This window comes from Heptranchias perlo, chromosome X, assembly GCF_035084215.1.
Source record: "Heptranchias perlo isolate sHepPer1 chromosome X, sHepPer1.hap1, whole genome shotgun sequence".
Classification (NCBI taxonomy): domain Eukaryota; kingdom Metazoa; phylum Chordata; class Chondrichthyes; order Hexanchiformes; family Hexanchidae; genus Heptranchias; species Heptranchias perlo.
Genome location: NC_090370.1, coordinates 6764355 through 6787905, shown reverse-complemented (window position 1 = coordinate 6787905; position 23551 = coordinate 6764355). Strand labels below are relative to the sequence as shown.

The window sequence follows — 23551 nt, the reverse complement described above, 5'->3', positions numbered from 1 at the left end:
TTTGTTTTTAGCTTTTGGAGGATCTGGACGAGCAACTCAACTGTACACGATTTGAGGAGGCTGCTGTGCTGCACAAGCTAAATGGTATGAAGAAAGATGCAATAAAAGTTCTTGCTTTCAGTAATACTTGGGTGCATATAACGAGAATAAAAGAGCAAAATATTATATAAATGGAGAAAGACTACAGAATGCTGCGGTACAGAGGGATCTGGGTGTCCCCGTACATGAAACACAAAAAGTTAGCATACAGGTGCAGCAGGTAATCCGGAAGGCAAATGGAATATTGGCCTTTATTTCTAGGGGGATGGAGTATAAAAGCAGGGAAGTCATGCTACAACTGTACAGGGTGCTGGTGAGACCACACCTGGAGTACTGCATACAGTTCTGGTGCCCTTATTTAAGGAAGGACATACTTGCATTGGAGGCAGTTCAGAGAAGGTTTTCTAGGTTGATTCCGGGTATGGAAGGGTTTTCTTATGAGGAAAGATTGAACAGGTTGGGCCTACACTCACTGGAGGTTAGAAGAATGAGAGGAGATCTTATTGAAACACAAGATTCTGAGGGGACTCGATAGGGTAGATGCTGAGAGGATGTTTCCCTCATGGGGGAATCTAAAACTAGGGGGCACAGTCTCAGAATTAGGGGTCGCCCATTTAAGACCGATGAGGAGAAATTTCTTCTGAGGGTTGTGAATCTTTGGAATTCTTTACCCCAAAAAGCTGTGGAGGCTGAGTCATTGAATATATTCAAGGCTGAGTTCGACAAATTTTTGATCAACAAGAGAGTCAGGATATGGGGAACAGGCGGGAAAGTGGAGTTGAGACCAGAATCAGATCAGCCATGATCTCATTAAATGGCGGACCAGGCTCGAAGGGCCAAATGGCCTACTCCTGCTCCTATCGCTTATGATCTTATCAATGATAATGGAATAAGCTGAGCTGGATTTAATACCGATTTCTTCTTCTGTCTAGCACATGAGATTAGTGTTGAGCTTTCACAAACAATAAAGTCCTAAAATATTTTGTTAATACAAAATATAAGTCGTGAAGAACGACACATTGAGCTGTGTGGCTTCGTCCCCCAGTGATAGCTGATCATTACTATGGAAGGTTTGATCTTTAGTTGAATGGCGAAGTTTAGACCAATTATATCTTTTTAAAAACCATTTACCATGAAAGGAATTTAAAAGCAACGTTGTTGCTAATGCATTTTTTTTTTCTTACTTATGGCTACAGGGAAGATGTCATCCTGCTGGGTGTTTTTCAGTGTGGAGTCCCTCAAAAATCAGTTCCTGAGTATCCATGCCAGGAGGCTTAAGTTGGGTAAGGACTGAAAACACAGTCTAGCTGTGTGCGGTGTGAGAATTATCATTTGTAAACTAGAGCAGTGTCTCTTTTGATACCTCGTGCAAAGTGTGACACACCTAACAGCAAATCTGTTCCTACAGAAATGAGGAGAAGAGCATCGCCCTGGCAAAGGAACCTGGGATACCCATTGGCCATGTTGCTGCTTCTGGCATTAACGGTAAGTGTTAAAATATTGGTTGGGTTGGGGTGAAGAGAAGAGATTCCAGCCACTCACCTGTCAAACTGTAATGATTGCAAATTTTGACCTTTTTCTAGTCCATGGTGATTTTAGATATCACAAATTAATTTGTTTAGTATTCGAAGAACACCATCTACATGCATGTTACAATGATACAAAGAACAAACCTGCAAATTAGACTTGGTTCTCATTACAGTCCACTTCAGATAAATGCACACCTCGTCCAAGCATAGAATGCAATGTACCCAATCAAATCTTGTTCACTCATTGTACAGAATTGCTGATCACACGGAACGTTTAACTACAAAGTGTTCCGTAAACTGTTTTTAATGCTTTGCCAACTAAACGCAGCCAACCCACTGTCAAATGTCACCTGGAGACAGCGGCACACTTTATAGTCTGACCTTTTAGTGTAAGAGGTTTTTGAGCTTTTTGTTTTAGGTTGAACTGCTGAATACCAAGGTTTGCCAGTTGTCTGTGTATCTGCAGTTTATAGAAATTGAGTGTTTCTCTGCAAAACAAAATCTGATCTGATCAGGATTGAATTGTATCTATTTTCCTTCTTGCAAAATCTTAAAACAATCTTTGCTGTAAACAAAGTCTACCTAAAGCCTTTTAAACTGAAGGAATAGCTGGAATGATTACCCGTGGCATTTTCTAGCAACTTTGCAAATTGTAGATTACTGGAATGCTATAACAAATTCCTGGTTGGATAACCTAGTTTCTTGGAGTTCTGATTCCAAAATGGCAGCCGTAGCAGTGTTGGAGAGAGTGCCAGTATAAATCCAAAGTAGTTAAGGCAGGGTCTCATTAAGGTGTGCTTTTAGAGAGCAAACTCCTTTTGAATAGAGAGCTGGGCTTTTTGTAATGGTTGCATTCTCGATTGCTTTACGGTGTCCATTCTGTACAGTTCCAGTTTTATTGGGGGAATAAGGGTCTAGTTTTGTATCAGCAACTATCATTGCACTCTGTGATGTATGCACAGAATATACTGCACTAATAATGTGACTTCATTACTGCAGGTTTATTGGGAAGTGATCTGGGAGTTGATTTTGTGGCCGTTATACATTTTATGATTCTATGATGAAATTCTTCGATTGAGAGTTCAGTCTCGAGACTCTCTCCTGTTCTTTCGCGCTGCAAGGTTTTCAATGAGAGGCTGCATTCCTTAAATGTAAAGAGATGAATTTTATTTTTTTAAAAACTGGTAGCTCCATCTCCAGCTCAGCCACTGTGTTTCAGTAGTAACTCATTTGCGTAACTCCCCAAAAAATGATGAACAGCTCTTCAGTTTTGAAATAAACTTGTTTTATGCAGGAGTTAATTGATTGTGCTTGTCATGGCTGAATCCAGAAAACCCAGCTTTACATGAAAGGCCTTATTGAGGAGATGAACTGTTTGTTGACGGCTGACCTTTGGCACAAACATATTTGGCTCCTGTTTGAGTCCTGATGTACGATTCCTGGCTCACGTTACATTACTCGACCCATAAATAAAACCTACTTCAAGATTTTAAAATTGGTGGACTTCATCAAGTTACATCGAAACTACAGGACAGAAACAGGCCATTCAGCCCAACTGGTCTATGCCGGCCTTTATACTCTACATTAGCCTTCTCCCTCCCTACTTCATCTAGCCCAATCAGGATAACCTTCTAGTCCTTTCTCCCTCATGTGCTTATCTAGCTTCTCAAATGCATCTATACTATTTGCCTCAACTACTCCTTGTGGTAACGAGTTCCGATTCTTACCACTCTCTGAGCAAAGCAGTTTCTCCTGAATTCCCTATTGGATTTATTAGCGACTAGTCTATATTTATGACCTCTAGTTTTGGACTCCCCCACAAGTGGAAACACTTTCCCTACGTCCACCCTATCATTAACCTACAGACCTCTCTCATGTCACCCCTTAGTCACTCTTCTAGAGAAAAGAGCCCCAGCCGGTTCAGCCTTTCCTGATCAGGATATCCTCTCAGTTCTGGTATCATCCCAATCTGGTCAAACCAAAATTTGTTATTGTGATTTTTTTTTTTTTTGAATTTTGTGCTCCAAGTGAACGATGTCTGTGCTGGTGAACAGTGCAACACTTTTCACTTTTGCAGCTAGCGTTGGCATCAAGCACTTTCAGGTGAGGTATCTATCGGGGGCCAAACGCAGCATTAGGCTCCCTCTGCTCTGCCTCAACAATGTGCCACAATGTTTGGCACTGTGAACCTTCCATTTTCCAACCCCGTCTGAGAGAGTGTTGCATAGGGTTGTGCTGGGTCCTTGTGCTCACTGCGTTTGATTGAGACAAGCCCAAACTTATATTGTCCCATCAGTGTTCAGAGTTGAAAACTATTTCCTCTGGTGGGGGAGTCCAGAACAAGGGGGCATAATCTTAAAATTAGAGCCAGGCCGTTCAGGGGTGATGTCAGGAAGCATTTCTTCACACAAAGGGTAGTGGAAATCTGGACCTCTCTCCCCCAAAAAGCTGTTGAGGCTGGGGGTCAATTTGAAAATTTAAAAACTCAGATTGATAGATTTTTGTTAGGCAGGGGTATTAAGGGTTATGGAACCAAGGTGGGTAGATGGAGTTAAGGTACAGATCAGCCATGATCTAATTGAATGGTGGAACAGGCTCGAGGGGCTGAATGGCTTCCTCCTGTCCCTATGTTCTGAAAAGTCAGTATTTGAATGAGTACAATGCTCTTGAAACATGAAGTAATGCAGCTTCATCTCTACTGTTCTAGGACTGACTAACTGGTGATGGCTGGAGTACACTGTTCTTCCCAGTTGATATGTTTTTAATTGCTATTTCAGGGTATCTCAGTCCTGCTGGTGGGATTCCATGTTTTTGAACTACTTATTGATGAAACAGCCATGCCCAAAGGAATGCAGGTAAAGAACTTGAAATAAAGCAAAACGTCATTTAATTGAGCATTTTGTGTATCATATTCACGTACATGTCTGGGTATCGATTCATGTACATAGACCTGGTTACACCAGGAATTTCATTCCCCCCCCCCCCCCCCCCCCGCCCCCGATTTTAAAAGCCACACATCCTCGAGCTGGGAAAGTCCGTATGATGACACACCTGTAGTATTGTGAAGTGAAGAAGCTCAAATTTCCCAGATCTGTACAACCTGTTCCTGTAGCTTTTGTCTGGTTATTGTCCTGTAACTGTAGCTAGAATTACTGCAGAGAGTCTGGTGGCCTTATCGTCCCCACAAATCAGCAAAGGAGAAGTCTGCAAAGCTAAATGTACGTGACTAGTGCCCAGATGTGGGGACAATTGCAAGTTGAGTTCTATAACTAGATTAACTGCCTATACCCTGCTACAGTGGAGTGCAACCTAACTCATTGAATGTTCATCTTGAAGATAGAAGCCACTTATTTTGCGTGAGCATTTACATGAGAGTTAGGATGTTTGATTCTGAGCACAGAAAACATGAACATACGTGTAACAGAGAGCCTGATCTATCTCAATTTAAAAACTGCTGTTTATTCACTTGGAAAACTAGTGGTTGACAGTGAACTTCCCAGCAACTCTAGAAACAAAACCCTCCTTTGTTCTGTACACAAGTGGAGGAACAAAATGCGTTGAAGTTAACAAAAATAATTTGCATATAGTTATGAAGAGAGCACTTTCCTAATGGGTGGCCTCCAGCCACTGGAGCTGCTACTTTTGCTGTGTTGTAATGTAGTCCCCATACTTTTATCAGGTATATCATGCAGTAGTTTTAGTGACCTGGTGGGGGAGCTCCTGTACTGCATACATACAATACTTTGAATTCGGAATTGAAAATGCTGGAAAATACACAGTAGGTCTGCCAGAATCTGGAAAGGGAATAGATAGGTTAACATTTCGAATGTAAACCCTTCGCAACTCATCTGTGGTTCTGAAGAAGGGCTGACGGTGAAAAGTTAGCCTAGCTCTTTTTCCAGATGCGGACAGGCCTGCTATGTACCTCCAGCATTTGCAGTTTTTTCTTTTGATCACACACAGTATCTTGCTTGTGTTTTGGAGGAAAGAGGCAGCTGACAGTTTGCAGGTTACTCTTGCAGTGTGGGGATGGGTTTCTGGATTTTGTATCCTCCCCACGTTGTGCTGAATTACAAGTGCCACAGGTACCGACAGCTTTCCAATATCTCGTCTAAGTGGCCATTCTCTGTGTGTGAGCCTAGACGGTGAGTGTTTGTAGGCATTTTGACATCTCCACAGAACACTTCCAACAGTGAGTCAGCAGGAACCCTGGCTGCTCCTTTACCCCTCCCCCATCCCTCCCAGAAATGTCTGTCACATTGAAGTCAATTGTAGTTGTGACTGCAGCCCCAGCTTGAGGATGTTGGTGTTTGAACCTTGAGTTACTCTGTTATGATGTGTGATTTTTGCAGTGCTGTTGAGTGCTTTTTCTATTCTAGGATCCTCTTCTGGGAAAAGACTCTCTCTCTATGTTTGGTTCACTTGGAGCTGCTGTGGAAGTCGTTCTGATTTTGTATCCTTTCAACGTTTATCTGTTCTGTAAAGACGGATGGCGTCCCAATATGTTGGGTCTCCACCCTCTTTGCGTTCCAACAAGATCTCCTGGGGCCTCCTCCACAGTCCGTCATTGGATCTGCACCTGTAGTAGGCACAGGCCAAGTGCCACAATGCAAGTGTGTTGCCGACCTCTCACCTCAGTTTGCTGTTCATCTGTCTATTGGACACCCCGGCGTTGGGGCATCTGAAGAAGCCTGGTGCAAGGCCCTGCCCCAGGACCCCTGTGGATCAAAGAGTTTTGAGCCCTCCTCTTCCTTCCCTGAAAATCATTCCTCTGGGCTCTCCAGCAGCAGTGAAGAAGGTCCTGATGTCAGCAGCCTCTCAGGGACTCTTGTTTCCGCCCTGATTTTCTGGAACAAGGCTTGGTCAGGGAGTGGACCTGCCCAGGGAGTGCGCCTGGGAATGGCCCAGCGCCAGAAAATTCCATGCTCCCTTCCACTGAAGTACTTTTGAAGTGTAGTCACTGTTATAATGTAGGAAACATGGCAGCCAGTTTGCACACAGCAAGGTCCCACAAACAGCAATGTGATAATGACCAGATAATCTGTTTTAGTGATGTTGGTTGAGGGATAAATATTGGCCAGGGCACCGGGGGAGAACTCCCCTGCTCTTCGAAATAGTGCCGTGGATCTTTATCGTCCACCTGAGAGGGGCCTCAGTTTAACGTCTCATCCAAAAGATGGCACCTCCCCCAAAAAAGTTTCTGTTGCTCTCAGACTAGTTCTTATCCGGCATGTTGAGTATTTTTATTGTGCCTTAACTACAATCCAGTTACCTAATGGTGTCATCAGTTGTTGGGTTTTACAGTTCCCCGTTTTTCATCAAACTTGCCCCCAGGAAGCAGGACACCCCCATGACCAAGGTAGGTGTTAACAATTGGAGATGTGTCTGTTTACAATCATTTCCTCTTTGATGATTATAATAACACTTCTGCATCATTATTTTTTTTAATGGTTAGACCTGTGTTGTTGAATTATAAAATGCCACATTGTTCTGTTTATTGTCTTGTGTACACCATTACAAGCTTGGGTAACTGCATCATAATGTTTTGGGCAAGAGAAGACCAGTGTCTAGCTTACCCTTCCAAATCTCCCATCAGATTCGATCTGATTGTAGAATTGTGTGTAAATATTATGATGTAATCTTAAATCTGCAAAGAACATTTGCACTCGAGGGGCTGTGAATAATTTTATCATGGTGACCAAAGGCTATACACAAACTGTGCCAGTCTGTGTTGCCCATAGTACAAGAGCAAAAGTTATCCATCAACTAGCCTGTATTTCCCAATGGCACAGCAGCTTGTTCTATTGGATATTCTACAATGATTACCTGATGGGTGTATTTAAATATTGACCATTTAAATATCATATGGTTACGAACATACAAAAGAGGACGGGAAAAGACCCACTGGTCCCGTCCCTGCATGGTGTAACTTACATACACCATTCCCCACCGGCTGTCTCATTCTCCCAGGAAAGGCAAAAAAAGGAGAAAAAACATTAGGGCAATTTAGGAAAACAAACTCTGCAACAATCCTTTCCAACCCCTGAAGATGATCAAAGAAGCTGCAGGAGATCCCAGTGAGTGGTGACACTAGCCCCCATTGACTCGGCACTTTCTGTATGTAAAGATGTTAGCCGCTCACAGGAACTTGTCCTCCCTTTTTGAATGCTTGCAGTGAGTCCACACTCGCTTGATGTGCCGCCAATTTATTCCAGATTTTAAGACTCTGCGAAAAGACTTGCCTTCTAGCATCTAACCTAGTTCTATACTTGTGTCCCTGGTCCTCCTTAACCTATTGAGTTTAAGTAGCCTATCGATGTGGACAGAGGCTAATCCTTTAATTATTTTAAGGACTTCAATAATATTGCCTTGAAGTCTGCTTGTTTCCAAAGTAAAAGTCAGTTCTCTCAACCTAAGGGTCCTTATAACCTAGTTTAAGGACCCTTAGTTATCAATGTAGTGGCCCTCCTCTGAATCTTTTCTAGGGCCTCTATCCCACACCATGTGAGGGGACCAAAACTGGACACTGTATTGCAGATAAGGCCTGAATCAAGACCTTTTTAAACGATTCCATTATCTTCATTGTTGTGTAAAATCTTGTGATCGATCTGTTTTATCTAGATAATCGGGAACTGTGTGTCACTGCTTGTTCTGAGCTCAGCCCTGCCAGTATTCTCCCGGACACTCGGTAAGTAGTTGTAAATGTCTCCAGTGACTGTAGCTTCTGTTCCAATCACCGTATCTGGATCATTCAAACCTTCCTGGTCTGTGCTGAGTTAACTGATCTCAGCTGGGGCAGTGGTGGGGATGTTCCAATTTGCCTCAACCTGCTCAGACTAGGGAGAGGAACAAAATCAACCAGAGTTCTTGATTGTTAACCCATGTATCCTGCTGAAGAGTGTTATTGTGTGTGTGCATGAGAGAAATATTGGGTGAAGATGGGAAGGAAGGAACTTGCGTTTATATAATGCTTTATCACATTCTTAGGATGGACAAGCTTCACTGCCAATGCATTACTGTTTTTTGAAGTGCAGTCATTATTGTGTAGCCAAACACCAGTCAGTTTAGAGCTCCACAAACTGCAAGAGATGAACAACCGTTAGCCTGGTTTTGGTTGAGGGAGGAATGTTGTCCAGGACACTGGGAGAGCTCCTTGCTCCTCTTCAAATAGTTCCATTGGATCTTCTGTGCCCATTTAAACAGGCAGATGGGGTGTCGGTTTATTGCCTCATTCAAAGGATGGCATCTCTGACAATGCAGCACTCCCTCAGTACTACACTAGAAGTATTTGCTCCCTTCTGGTTAAACAACTTGCACTCGCTTGTTGTCGAGGGTAGCTCGTGACGAATGGTCACTTGGCTGAGATATTGTAGAGCCAGCACACATGGAGCCGTACCCCAGTATGAGTCACTGTCTTTGAGAGGAATGGAGAAAAAGGAAGGAAAAACTGAGTGAGATAATCTGTTGATAAAATTAGCAGCTGTGAAAAATGTGTGTGTGTGTGTGTACACTCGCACTGCAGCAGTCTGCCATTTATTGCCCAAATGGTCATCTTTGTGACTTCTCTGAATGTAACCAATAGCAATGAGTGAATCAGACCCCCATTTGCATGACTGTTTGACCTCTTACCACATAGCTTTTCATATTGCCTTTGGTAACCAGTGAATATTAATGATATCTGGCAATAAGGAATAGTGTATAGTGTCAGGAACAGATAAAATCGTGGAATGTGATCTCCAATATGCTAATTAGAGATATCCCAGAAGCAAATGCAATAAAAACAAATTGCTTTACTCAGTCACTACAAGCCTTTGGCCCTGATGTTGCCTTATGACCACCATTCCTGTTTGGAATTTGAGTTACCTAAGCCTGTCTGCAGGTGGCACCAAGTACACTGGGAATTCAGAGCCTTTTGAGCAGCAAAAGCCCTATTTTTCAGTTTTTTAAATCTACATCTATAAAATTCCGTTTCCTATCTTGAATTATAAAGCAAAATTTTGGAAAAATTATAGAACCTGTTTTTTAAATTTTAAAAAAAAATCTGCGTTCCTTCACTGGAGTTGTTTGATCTCAGCCCATGACTAACCGTTTAATTGTTTAACGTTTTCACATCTTTATTGCCTATTGGGATGGATATATAGAGATATGCCCTGTCGTATTTTTCTTGTATCATTCACTAAAATAAAAGCAAGGTTTGTGTAGTGCTGTTGGTGGAATTATTTTTCAACAGCTAGACTTAAAAATTTAAACTTTCCTTCCCCATGCCCCCAATTTCTCCTCTTGAAGGCAGTGGCTCTCTCACTGGGGTATAGTTACAGGCCCTGTCCATTAAATATTTATGCATATGTCTTGACAGTTGACAGGCTATTTGACCATGAAGGTACACACGCATGGCTGGGTAGCGATCAGGAGCAGAAATCTTGGCCTATTTTGTTCTTCGCCCCTAACACAGGGACACTGCAGCCAATTGTAGCACTCTTACTTCAGTCATGGCTGAGATCAGGTAACTGAGCCCAGACCAGGGATTGAACCTAGGACCTTCCCAGTCTGTTGGCCATTGAGATGGCTCTTTCTTTGAAAAAGAAAAGGAAAGCTCATTTTAGATTTTTCTTATTTCCCCTTTCTAGTTCTCTCTTTGCTCCCATCCTGGACACCATTATTCAATATATTTACACTTGTTGAATCAAGTATTGGAGCTGCTCACAGGTTTATCTCTTTACATTATCTGTAAAGATTCTGCATTATGAAAGAAAATGCTGCAGATGCACAGAAAGTAAATTAGAATCTTGAAGCAAAACACATGTCAATGTTTCTAATGTGACCCTTCCTCAGAACCCAGGCTCCGCTGGAATTGTTGACAAGTTTTTTTTTCTCTCCTTCAAATGGCGGTTGACCTGTTATGTATTTCCAGAACTTTCTGTTTTTGTTTCAAATTTCCAGCATTGATTTTTTTTTTCTCTCTTCTGTATTGCAAAATTGGTGTTCTCTCAAGTACTCTCGCTCTCTTTCACTTGTCAATCCCCAATGACTTGCCACCTGATGAGAATGGCTCAAGTGATGTCTCTCCCTCTCCTACTTAGAAAACCTCTGTTCCTTCAGTTCAGCTGAAGTTTGGAACTGGCAGTGAAGACATGAATACAAGCCTGTGTCTTGCAGTGTGGTCATTGTGCTGGTACTCGAGTACTGAGCAAAACTGATCTGTAACCTTTAACATTTGTTTCCCAAGGTAATATCTCTTCTCTTCTCCTCTTCCTCCCCAAAGATAGCTCAGTGAGTAAATTTACTACATGGTGTAACATTGAACTCTACAGCCAGATCTCTGGTGCAATCGTGCGCTTTGCTAGGTTAGCTCCATGTATGCGTGCATGTGCAGCAGGGTCCATTTTAGCAGTATTTTCACTTTTCCTACTGTGCAACATTTCTGAATTATCTTGCAGATGTTTATTCAGGTATTTGAGTTGCTTCCCTCTTAATTGGAATAATTTTATTTTGTTTTTTTTAGGAATCACAAACTTTGACTTGTTGGGGAACTTTGGCAGGTTTAACTGGCTGGGAAATTTTTATATCATCTTTCTCTACAACATGCTTTTTGCTGGCCTTACTGCAATGTGCCTGGTCAAAAAATTCACCAGGGCTATACAAGCAGAACTTCTCCATGCATTTGGTAAGTACTAGCTGTACAGGTGTGTTATGACACGCCAGTAAATGTTATGCCTGAAAAGAAGGTAGTTATACTGACTGACCTTTTGTGATTCTAGTTATGGAACAGCACACTGGGGATTAGATGCTCTGTCAACCTGTCGGGCATTCTGATTGGGTATATCTTGTTGATGACAAGACTAGGCTGCTTTCAATAATGGCATGAAGACCTTTAGAATTAGAATCATACTGGAATCGTGACAGGATTTGTGATGTTCTGCATTATTGTAGCTTTTTAATGTTTTGAAAGCTGTGGATAACTTATAGTTTTAACTCCGGTCACTAGGTGGGTACAGAATCCTAATTGCATGTGGCAGGCAAGGCATCTTTTTCTCTCATTAAACCTGTAGTATTCTTGCACCAGGTCGATCTGTGTGCAGGGTCACAGATGGTAGACTTTGCCTGAACGTGGCAACTAATGTTCAATGGCTGCATCTGAAACCAATCTGGTGAAACTATCCATTACACCAACGTCCCTCGTTGCTGAGTAATGGTACCTTTTGTGGGATGAGGTTAGTTTGGATGCTTTAAGCACAATTCTTTGACAAGTTTATATTGTAGAGCTGCTTCAAGAATTGGTTATCTCAGGGCCCTTATGTTATGGAAAGCCTGTACCATTTGTACTGTCGGGCAGATTCTACAGTACATTAGGTAGTTCAATTAGCTCTTGACTTGACTTTTTCTGGCACTTGTACCTCCCTCACTGGCTGGAGAGATACACACAGGCCAGTGAGCACAGGTGGGCTGAGTCGCTACTGGCAGTGCCCAGCAATGTTTGGGTCATCAGGAGTTATGCTGCCTCTGGAGGCATTCTTGGAAACCACTTCTAATGGGTTTCAGACCCTGAAAGGCATTGTTTACTTTGGATTGGGCTGAATTGTATTGTTCCCTCATCTCTATTTTTTTTCTTTCTTTCATCTTCAACCCCTGCCACAAACTCTGTACCACTGATTTCCCCATCCCCCTCCTTGGCCACAGTTTCAGGCTGAACCAGACTGTTTGCAAACTTACTGTCCTATTTGACCCTGAGCTGAGTGGCTGACCCCATATCCCTCTCCATCACAAAGACCACCTACATCCAACTTCGTATTAACCCCTGCCTCAGTCCGTCTGCCATTAAAACCCTCATTTGTGCCTTTGTAACCTTCAAACTTAACTATTCCGATGCTGTCCTGGCCGGCATTTCAGCCTCCATGCTTCATGCTTCATAAACTTCAGCTCGTCCACAACTCTGCCCGTAGCCTATCCTGCATCAAGTTCTGCTTGTCCATCGCCTTTTTCTTCACTACAAAGGCTCCCAATCCCCCAATGCCTCAGGTTTAAAATGATCATCCTTGTCTTCATAGGCACATTCCTCCCTATCTCTGTAACCTCCTCGAGTGCTACAACCGCACCCCCACTTTCTCCTTTCCTCTGACTCTGGCCTCTTGTGCATCCCCTCACCCCACCATTGGTGGCCGTGCCTTCAGCCGCCTAGGCCTCACACTCTAGAATTCCCTCCCTAAACCTCTCCGCCTTTCCACCTCCCTCTCCTTTAAGAACCACCTTAAAACCCACCTCTTTGACCAAGCTTTTGTTCATCACTTCTGATATCTTTTTCTCACGCTCTTGCTCTCTCTTTCTCACTCTCGCCCTTCCTCACTCTCGCCCTCTCTTTTCTGTCCCTGTGGAATAATCTGCTGACAAATGAAGAATGGCCACTTTAGTGAGTTACCAGACAGCTGCAGGTGCTGCGTAACTATACCCCAGCAAGAGTTGGCACCATCCTGGTCTCCTAGTCACTCTCCAAGCAGGTCAATCTGATGTACTGCAAGTTACCAAAATCTAGTTTGAATAAGGAGGTGCCGGAAGGAAGAAATAACTGCACATGTCTTAACATAAACAAAAGTAGATTTTGTTCATTCTCAAATAGTCCAAATTCACTGTTTATAGTACCACTTGGAGCCAAATTGGACACGTGTTTTGCTTCTAAAAGTTAGTTCATTGCCACTATAAAGCATGCAAAAGGAGCCATAGCGTCCCCTTTCTCCAAATATGTTTGCCTTGTTTTAATGGTGTATGACACATAGGCCCAATCCCTAGTTGCTGATTCTGGAACGACCTCATCAGAGTTATTGCTCAAAATTGTCATTTGATGTGCCCCTGGTGATGCCCACTATGCCACTGGGTGAGGGGCAGCTAAAGATTTTGATTGCAGTATGTTTGTTCACAGAAGTATATGAATCTAAATACTGTAGATAGAATGCTGTCTTGGGGCGAGGTACAAAATATTAGCCATGTTGCAGTAATCCGGCGCTCCTCATTTTGCCCTAAATGAGTTTGCTTTCTTTATGTACATAGTCTCTGATATGGCTTTCATTTTTAAAAAGTAGTTTTCTCTAAATTCCTCATGCAGTTACTGAAAAATGAAACCTGAGACTGGCATAGAACTTTACAATATATCTTTCTTCACTTTTTACCGTTCGACTTGAAAAATGCCTCAACAAGGGTTAAACTGTGCTCTGGCCATGTTAGATTTGTGGTCAGTAACTAGTGACGTTTGTCCTGAAATACAATCCCAATCCAGTTCCTCTGGGTAAATGTTGCTGTGAAAAGCTTTGTCTCCTGGGAGCCATTTCTAATCTCATTGTCAACAAATTGAATACAATGGCTGCCCAAGCACAAAGTCAGGGCCGCAACTCATTCCGAAGGGTCAAGATAAGGAGGGATGAAGAGCCTCGCCCGCAACATTCGATTAGGAATCTGTACCCACCTATTGAAGGGAGTTGATATTGGCACGTTAGCAGTATTTTATAAAGGCAATTTCTGGATTATGTGAGGGGTTCTTATACTTCAAAAGCAAATGGCAATATATCTAACTCTATGGTATTTACAAGTTTATCAAGATAATTCGCACAGATTTTTGAAACCATTAAGTTACCTGCCATTGTTTGAGTTTTTTCTAAATTCATGCAGTCTTAAGATGCCCAATGCCAGTTTTTTTTTGTTTCATTAAATAAGGTATTTTTGAACCTAGTGAATTGGGTCATTCTCATTCCTGGAATATGAAGTTATTGTGCATCCTCAATAAAACACCCTCACTGTGATGAGCTGCTCTATATAATATGTCATGTTTATGGCTCCCTCGTTAGTAGAAAATCCATACAATCAACATCAATACACTTCCTTGGTATATTGAACTTTCTGCCTGGCTGTCACATTGAAGAACGTCTGTCCCAGACAGCGCCATTGTTACTGCTGTGTGATTTTCAGTGAGTACATTTTTCCCCCCCCCATAAAGTTTTCTAGAACTCACCTACACTCTGTTGATCATTTCTGTGAAATAAGTTTCCTCTTTTCCACCCCCCCTCCCCCCAACTTTACGGAGCTTCAAGAATTCTGCAAAACAAAAATGTACTCCTTGCAGACAGGGACAACAGTTAAGACTGTATATTTTGCACAGAGAAAGATTGAAAAATCTCTTTTGTTTAAATCCTACTTGTGGAAATTCACACTCCAATCGTTGGTGAGGGAATGGAAAAGCCTTCTGCGTGCAAGCTAGATGTACAGCTGTCAATCTTTCCACTGGATTTTAAACAGGACTGACCTAGATTGCACTTGTCGAAGGTTGGCAGTGGTCTTGTGGAGGGAGATGAATGTGAATTAGTGGTGGCCTTGCAGCAAGAAAGTTGATCCTGTGAATACTTGGGGAAGCAGCTCAGTTTGGGATTAGCCACCTGTCTAGTTTAATTTGTATATCTCAATTATTTAAACACCATGAATTGTGCGTGTGCAATGTAACCGTGAACGCCATTGCTACCAGGAGAAAAGAGGTGATGTGATGCAAACCCAGAGAAAGTAACTTCATTTTTATTGCAATAGGGTCTCTCGTCCTTGAAAATGATGATGGGACAAATAGCCAGAGATGGTGGGGGGAGACCCTTAAAACCTTTAAATGGACATTTAACTGTTTTTCATTAAGAGGAATGTCTAATTGATTCAGTGTTTGGGAGGGATAGGAGTTTGTAGAGAGCATTTCTTCTGTCCAGCATAATGTTTTCACCTTGTAGATAAAGGCAGGTAATGAGTCTAACCTGGTCATTCATCTCATTGCTTTGTGTGGGATCGGGCTGTGTGCAAATTGGCTGCCACGTTTTCCTGCACATTCACTGCACTTCAAGAGTAATTCATTAGCTGTGAGGCGCTTTGGGACGTTTTGAGGACATGAACAGCACCATATAAATGCAAATTCTTTCTTTTAAATATGTTGATATGATCAGTGTCTTGTTTTCCTTTCCTTTCCTTACTGCTATACACCCTTCTGCTCTGCTGGCGTTCTATTTTGTTGCAGTTCCCTGGCATTGTGTGACTACCAAAATCACATGCCAAGTGGTAGGTATGAACATCGGGATGCAGCTGCTTCTCTGAACTGGAGAGCGAGACAATTGGGTAGTCGGTGTTTTTTTCTCCACCCACACACCCCCAACACAGAGTCTGTAATATCCTAATAAAATGTAAACTGTTAATCAGACCAAATATTTCAAAATGCCTTATCTGTAAAGTATTTTTAAAATTTCATACTGTTACTTTGCAGACACTTAGTCACCCAATTGACAAATGTGCCTTTGATTTTTCATTTTCTCTTTTTTTTTCTTTTTGAATAATTTATTTGACCAAGGGCAAACTTTCACAATAACTAAACTCTCTGACCAGCTGGAATAAATCCAAAATATGAAAAGAACTTGAGCATTATTGACTCAAATCCTGTGTTCTAAAATAATTAACTTCCATTTCTGGATGTAAAGATTACAAATAATTCAAACGGGCCTGACTAGGCCTGGGCTCACAGTGGGGCCTCCTTGATCACAATGAAGTCTGACTGAAAAAAGTGCTAAGTTATTTATAATTAAATTTGATAAGATTACTTTAAAATAGACTGTAAACTCTCCTAACGCTGACTTATCTCAGAGCAAGGAGGTAGGTTATGTGAACTGATTGTTAGAATCAGATTTGCTTTTCCTGCTAGTTTATTGTGGATTACAAACCTTGAGACTGACTGGTCAGATATCGGAGTTATGTTTTTGAAGATAATTTTATCTCCAGCCTCTTTGGGGAATTGTGCAATGGTGGTTATCAGATGTTCAGAGTGGGAGAGGTGTAAATCTTGTTCTAAATGTTAATATCGTGCAGCACTTGCCTGTAGGCCGGGAGTCCATGGGTTGGAGTCTGGGTTTGGCTTGTCCCACAGTGCATGTGGAGGATGAAATAAACAGAGCATCTGCGCAGAGGAACGTGTGAAATTATTTTAATAAAAAGAAGAGAATTCAAAATTGCAATTCTCCAGAAATTGCACGTTTCAAAGCTATAATTTCGTTAGGTTAATTAGAGAGAAAAATGGACATTTAACTGTTTTTCATTAAGAGGAATTTCACCCGCTGTAGAATTTATGAAGCAAATTGTTTGTGGTTCTAACTTTTTTTCAATATTATTTCTTTCAGGCTTGGACAGATTGCCTCTCCCAGTCACCAGATCCAACACTTCTGCCAAGATGGGTCCAGCGAACAGCAAGAGACTCTTGTAACATTGCTGGATGGTTATGGCTGATGAAATCTAAATGGACCAGCCTCACAAGGGACTGAACACTGTTAAAACTGTACTGTGAATGTTGCTATTGGTTGGTTTTGAACTTCCAAAGCCCCTACCCCAGGTCCAGGGAACGTGAACTTTAAACTCAGGATAATGCCGTTCTTTTCAGCAAATCTCTTGACTCTTGGGGTTACCCAATCAAATCTCTCCCACCATGGAGAAACCAAACTTTGTTTACATCAGTCATCATTGCCATAGTGAGCTAGACCTCATTATGCAACCGTACAATATTATGGGATGGAATTAATCCAAAGAGGCAGATATTTCAAGCAGTTAAATGTTTACACTACGTACTCTGTGCAATATGGGTTTTTTTATGTGGATTTAGCATGTTTTATTTAAAATGTGTTTTTCCCCCTTGTTGGATGTTACCAGTATTTTTTTGTTTGCTGTTAACCTTCCATTTTTGTGCCTTCCATTTTTGTTTTAAACTACATTTTTCAGTGGTGCTGTCAAAATGGATAGACTCTGAAGGCTTTCCTTGTATGCTGGTAGCAGAGTGGAAATTGGAGGGGGGGGAATGCAGAATGTTTTAAACATGTTCAGAATAAAGCTCAATGGCACATTTATATTATGTATGTATATAAAAAAGTGGCAGAGGGTTTTGAACATCTTAATTATTACAAGATGCTATTTGGGAAAAATCCTCCAGGGATATTTCTCCAGACCATTGCTCCTTCCAGAACCATTTAATGGAGGCAGTGGAGAGTGTGTGCTGACAGAAAAACCCTAGGCAGTTAATCATCCAGAGAAAAATGGGTGGAGGAGTGAGATTTTCTCATTGAGGGGGTTAGAGGACATTATAAATAGTAAATGTGAAGCTTCAGTTGTTGGGATTCAGGTAGCAGAGATGAAATGGTTTTCATTGTATTACATGTTTCAGTGCAAAATCACAGGAGTTCTAATCTGGCAAATAATGCTGTATTTTCTGTTACTAAACTGGTGCTTTATAAAAGGAGGGGGAAATGTTGGTGTTTAGGTTACTGATGAAGCAAGACCTCTTGTACCACTGCTTGGTAATGGCCTTTATATCCTTCAGCGCTTTAGATCTGTTCGTGGAGTAAGAGTGTCAGGAGCTTTAACTGAATCTGCGCACACATTCATGCTGCTTCTGCCACCCCAAAGCTAAGACTTCATCTGATTGAATGGATTGAACTGAGTTGCATTTCATTTCTACCGGATTAGAACATCACTAACCGAGTTATCTGCCAGCACTTGATGGGATTGGAAATGTATCGGTCCCACAAAGTAAAGACTGTTTAAATAGATAAGCCATCAACAAACCATTACCACTTCCAATCTCAAAAATAAGATGATGGTTAATGCTTTCTGGCCATTGATCTGTTTATGTGGGTTTATTATAAAGTCCTCTTCCCCCAGGCACTGGCTCCTCCCCCCACCCTGGGCACCGGTTCTCCTTCCCTCCCACCCCCCCCCCCCTTCCCCCGAGCACCGCTTCTTCTCCCTCCCTCCCCCCCCCCCCCCCCCCCCCCGGCACCGGCTCCTCTTTCCTTCCCCCGGGCACCGGTTCTCCTCCCCTCCTATTCTCCCTCTCCTCCCCCCCCCCCCCCCCAGCCCCTTGCACCGGCTCCTCTTCTCTTCCCCTCTTCTCCCTCCTTTTCCCCCCCACCCCGGCACCGGCTCCTCTTCCCCCACCCCCACCCCCTTCCCCCGGGCACCGGTTCTCCTCCCCTCCTCTTCTCCGTCCCCACCTGGCACCGGCTCCTCTTTTTTCCCCCCCTTCCCCCGGGCACCGGTTCTCCTCCCCTCCTCTTCTCCCTCCCCCCCCCCCCCCCCCCCCTGGCACCGGCTCTTTTTCCCCCCCCCCCCCCCCCCCTTTCCCTCGGGCACCGGCTCTCCTCCCCTCCTATTGGTGAAGAACTTTACCATGATGGCACCAAAACTTGGAAATTGAAAACTCATGTCCAACCATTCTGTGGAAAATACGTTGATATTCCAGGCAGCCAAGCCAACCTGACAACTAATTATACACTTGATTTGGATCACTTAGAAACATGCAATAATAGAGAAAAATGAAACTTAAAGAATCTGAAAAATTGTTTCACAAGATTAGGGCCCGTCACTGTAAAAACTTTTGACAAACAAACTCCCCGATTCCAGCCTTAGTCACCTGTTCATCGGGTGTTTATCCTGAGTGTTGTCGATAAATCTGTTTTTCTGATCCTTAAACTTCAGTTAGCAGAAAACTATTTTTTAAATTTGTTAATTTTTAAGAGTGCTGTATTAAATTGTTTTATGCAATTAAAATATTAGCCCAGTTAGCAAAGGTGATAAATAACTGATGGACATAATTTGCCCTGAGATACCTTTTGAGCTTTTATTTTAATATAGGCATCCATTTTAAGCTATATAAACCTGATTTTAAAAAAAATATTTACGGAGTGGCAGCTTCTGCAAAACAACAGCTATCAATGGTGGTGTGAAAGTCTGCTGATGGCAGCCATCTCAGTATGGCTGGGCAGAAACCTGTAGGAAGCTTTGCAGTAGCCACTTGGGCAGAATAGATGTGATTTACTCAGCCTCCCAGCAGCATCAGACTGAAGGAAGATTATTTAGAATATCGGAGAGGAGGGGGAAGACTGACAGCTGTTTCGCGTTGTCACTGCACTACAGTTCTTAAAGTTGATCTTGAGTGAAGTCCTGTCCCTGCTATGCTTGTGTAAAATGTCCTTACGGAGGGTAATGAAAATTGCAGTTAGGTTTGATAGTTATCCTTATATTTGTTTTGACTAATTTCTCTGGAGGTCTTAACCGTATGTAACTCCACCATGAGTTTTTATAGAATATCACTTGGGCCAACTATATGCACTTGTGTTGCTTGGATTAGATGTTGGTTCCTCAAAAGCAATAAAACTGCTGCACGATGTCTATAAAGGCAATGATTGAAAGAAGTCTAGGAAAGATCTGCTAGATCTCAACTGGTTGGAAAATAATCGAGACCAATCCTTTATATAAACCTAAATGAGTTACAGTAGCTGAATGGACACTCCTACCTCTGCATTATGAATGGCGGGGGGAAGAAGGTGAAAAGTACTAGAAGTCTGAGCTCCATCAAAGTACATAAATGTCTCGAATCTTCTATGGTGATGCCGGTTTGCTAGAAGATATGGGAACATGTGACAATGAAACTACTGTAGAATGCTTCTTATTAAAATCAGGGTTTTGGTCAGAGCTGAGCACCTCTCTTTGGTGGTAGAAAGACTGGTTAGGTTGTGTGATATAAATTCAACACCAGCAATTTAACAAAAGGTCATCCCAAAGTTCATATCATAGTAAATCCTTATTGTCAACCTCTGCTTCTCTTTTCTCCCTTGGAGGGGTAAAAATATTTCTTGCTAATTGAATTTTATTGTATTCCTAATCCAAAGTCTCCTGACTGAAGAGAGTTTTGGCATTGTGATAGCTCTTGGTCGACAAATTTATTTTAGAACTGAAGCTTGCCCTACTGTGACTGAATCGAGGACTCGATTCTGTAAGATTTTTGTGTTCAGACTCTGCACTCTCTCACTAATGAGGCTTGAGTGTAATAAGATAATTATCCCTCGAAGCCAAGAACGGTTTTATTTAGCACAGTCATGGGACCCAGAGCAGATTGTTTCTTTCAGACTCAGTGTATGATGTCCTTCTGTGATCTGCCCAAGGTCCTGAACTGCCATAACAAGGCAGCAAAGTTTTAAGAACCCATCCTGATATTTTCAATGGGTTTGTTCTTGCTTTCGTGGGTCTTAAACAATTGAATTGCAGCATTTGAATTTTTGTGTCAAATCAGCCTGTGTCTACAGGTTTTTTTAAATTAAGAGTGTGCAAAAGAGGAACAATCCCAGGGCAAGAAATCAATTTGTTCCAACTCTGTTACATTGCTGTGGTTTTGCATCAGGCAGTGTTCATTTACAGGACAGGTGAGATGTTTTTCATTAGTAGATCCCTGATAAATACTTTGCCAGTCACTCTATCCTCCTATAAGGGCTCATATTTGCTATCTTTGCAGTGTTGTCATAGAGACCAGTTCTGGTAGATGGAGTTAACCTTTTAAGCTACTAGAAATTCAAATGGCAACTTTGATTATTTATATTAGATTTTTTTTTTAAGTGTTCAATGTTGCCATTTTAAACTCTGTTTTAGCAAAAACATTTTAGCAGAAAATTTAAAAAAAAATATTGGCAGAATTTAAATGTGTTTGCGAGGTGAAATTAGATTGGTTACAGCAGAGTTGACCTCCGGTTATAATGTGTACGTATAGTGTCTGCTGTGTTTATGCAGAGTCCTCATTGCTACTCTCGCTGCACATTAAATGGTTCTTGACGGTTTTGAACATTTCAATACGATGGATGGGAATACAACTTGGGGAGCATGGTTCGTTTTTTCACACTAGTCTATAAACTGGATATTGTTGAGTGTCTTATTCCAATGTAGTTGTGTTTCTTAGTTCATCATTCAGTTACATATTTAGTGTAAATATAGTTCACTTCACTTCCTAGATGGCCTCGTGGGTAAAGGGCACTGCCTGGCGCAGTAGTAAGACATAGATCAGTTGGTCTTAACAGTCAAATAGCCTTGCTAGCACTTGCTGCCTAGGCTTGTACATGAAGAATGGCTGCTTGGATGAGCTACAGAAGGCGGCTGGTGCCCATTGAACTGTACCCCAGTATGAGTCAATGCTTTTAGGAGAGGAAGGGAGAATTTTGGCGGGGGGGGGGGGATTTACTTCAGTGAGCATCATTTTTGCCCCTCTGCCAAAATGTCTGCCCCTCTCAAAGATTGACATTCCAAATGTAGGGTTCAGATCTTTAAAAGGGGATATAGGACGTTAGGGCTGAATGATAGAAATTCCCAATCTTTCCCTTAATACATTTTAGTTAAGGATTCTGAAATACTTGGGAGGCCTGGCATTCCAGTGTCCCAACAGCCTAGTCTCCTAAAGTTGCTCTATATTGGAGTGAAATCGTTCCGATATATATCATCAATCCTGTGAAAAAGAATGTCACTTTTTTTAAACACCATTGTTTGGTAAATGAGTGTTGTGATTTGAAATTGTAATGCAAACCCATGTTTGTATCTGTGTGTACAATCTGTTAAATGCAATACAAGAAATGCATTTTTTAAAAAATCAGTTGTGTGTTTTCACTTGTCCTGCCTAGCATTACTGAACATAGAATTTTGTAAGACTTTTTTTCCCCCTCTGTCTGAAACTTTGTTGTGAGTTTGTCACAAGTTTGGGGTTTCTTCACTTTTTTAACTGTAGATATTTTTGAGTTCAGTGTTTCTGACCACTCCTGTAGGTAAGCTCTGGCTCTGAAATGTTTTCACTTGCCCGGAGAGCTAGGTGAGTTCGTAGTGTGCCCAGGGAACAAACCGAGAACCCTCTTCAGTTTATTTCAGCTACTAGTTTTAACCCCTGTGTCTTCACATGATCCTCCTGTCTTTAGAAGGCAGCAAAATAATACACTAGGTTTTAACTGCCAAACAATTTTTTTTAAAGTATAAGAATAGGGAATAGTAGCAGTACACAATATTTTTTACTGTTAAGCTAAATGTTTTTATTTTTCTCTCTCCTTCCCACCCCCCAAGGGCTACAGTCAGACACTCTCATTTGAAAAAGATAGCCTGATAAATACCTTCAAAAAATGACTTGAAACCAAGCAAATTTAAATAGCAGTTCAATTAAAAAAGCTGCCGATAAAGTACACATTTGAACAAATCAAAAAAGATGTTGCTATTTAGATTAAGTGGCCTGTCCCTTACCTCTGACAAGTACCTCCAGACATTAATGCTGCAACAATCGTATCAATCTATGCTGGGATATGATTTTTTGACAAAATTCAAGCAGCCAACAGAGGGGGGGAAAAACACCTTTTTCCCTTTTCTTCCAAAAGCATTTTCTGCATCAATGAACCAGATCACCTGGTTGGGATCCACCTTCCGTGTCAAATTAGTTACGGCTGCTGCTGTACTGTTGTAGTTGGGAATGAGCCTGCGATAATAGCCGGCCAACCTGAGAAATGGCCACACCTGTTCCTTGGCCACTCCCACCATTATCTGGTCAGGTCTCTTTCTCTTCCTTCCACCCCACCCCACCCTGCCAAATCTCAACAGTGACGCCAGTATAATACCTCAGCCAGACACTTTTCAGCTTTTATTAGTCAACCCTGCTTTATTCAACCTGGTTAGTATGTTGGTGACATGGGTGAGGTATTCATCCACGTCTGACTGGATATTGAGATGTCATCGATGTATGGCAGAGTGTAATCCCTGGCCTCCGTCAGAACTAGAATGTGGTGGATGCATCATTCATTCTAAAATGGATAGCTGTCAACTCACTCAGCCTGATTGTGCAGCAAATACACAGCATGACTGGGAACCTAACAATGACCTTTTGTCAGGTCTAGAGTCCTAGAAACATTGGGTTTTACAGCGCAGAAGGAGGCCATTTGGCTCAGTGCACCTGTGCTGGCTCTCTAAAGGAGCTCTCCACTTAGTCCCATTTTCCTGTACTTTCCTCATACCCTTTTACAATTTTATTTTTCAAATATTTATCCACTTCACTTTTGAAAGCTATTCTAGATTCTGCTTCCACCACTATGGTAAGGCATTCCGTGCCCAAATGTCCCTTTGCATATAAAAAAATTCTAACCCCTTCA

The 23551-nt window shown here is 41.9% G+C and overlaps 1 protein-coding gene across 2 annotated transcripts in view; it reads left to right on the top strand.

Moving 5' to 3' along the window:
- Positions 1-21908, top strand: part of lmbr1l (limb development membrane protein 1-like) — a 61680-nt gene extending 39772 nt beyond the window's left edge. The window contains exons 9-18 of one of the 2 annotated variants that reach the window (XR_010959070.1): positions 12-84; positions 1236-1322; positions 1448-1524; positions 4346-4423; positions 5948-6021; positions 6837-6927; positions 8190-8256; positions 11071-11232; positions 14402-14518; positions 16745-16819. Coding sequence is in view for 1 of the 2 variants with exons in the window: in XM_067976648.1 (XP_067832749.1) it covers positions 12-84; positions 1236-1322; positions 1448-1524; positions 4346-4423; positions 5948-6021; positions 6837-6927; positions 8190-8256; positions 11071-11232; positions 16745-16827 (792 nt within the window). In the remaining variant the exon portion in view is untranslated. Of the gene's footprint in view, positions 1-11; positions 85-1235; positions 1323-1447; positions 1525-4345; positions 4424-5947; positions 6022-6836; positions 6928-8189; positions 8257-11070; positions 11233-14401; positions 14519-16744 lie in introns of both variants that reach the window. The other variant, XM_067976648.1, reaches the window with a different exon arrangement.
- Positions 21909-23551: the final 1643 nt, after the last annotated feature.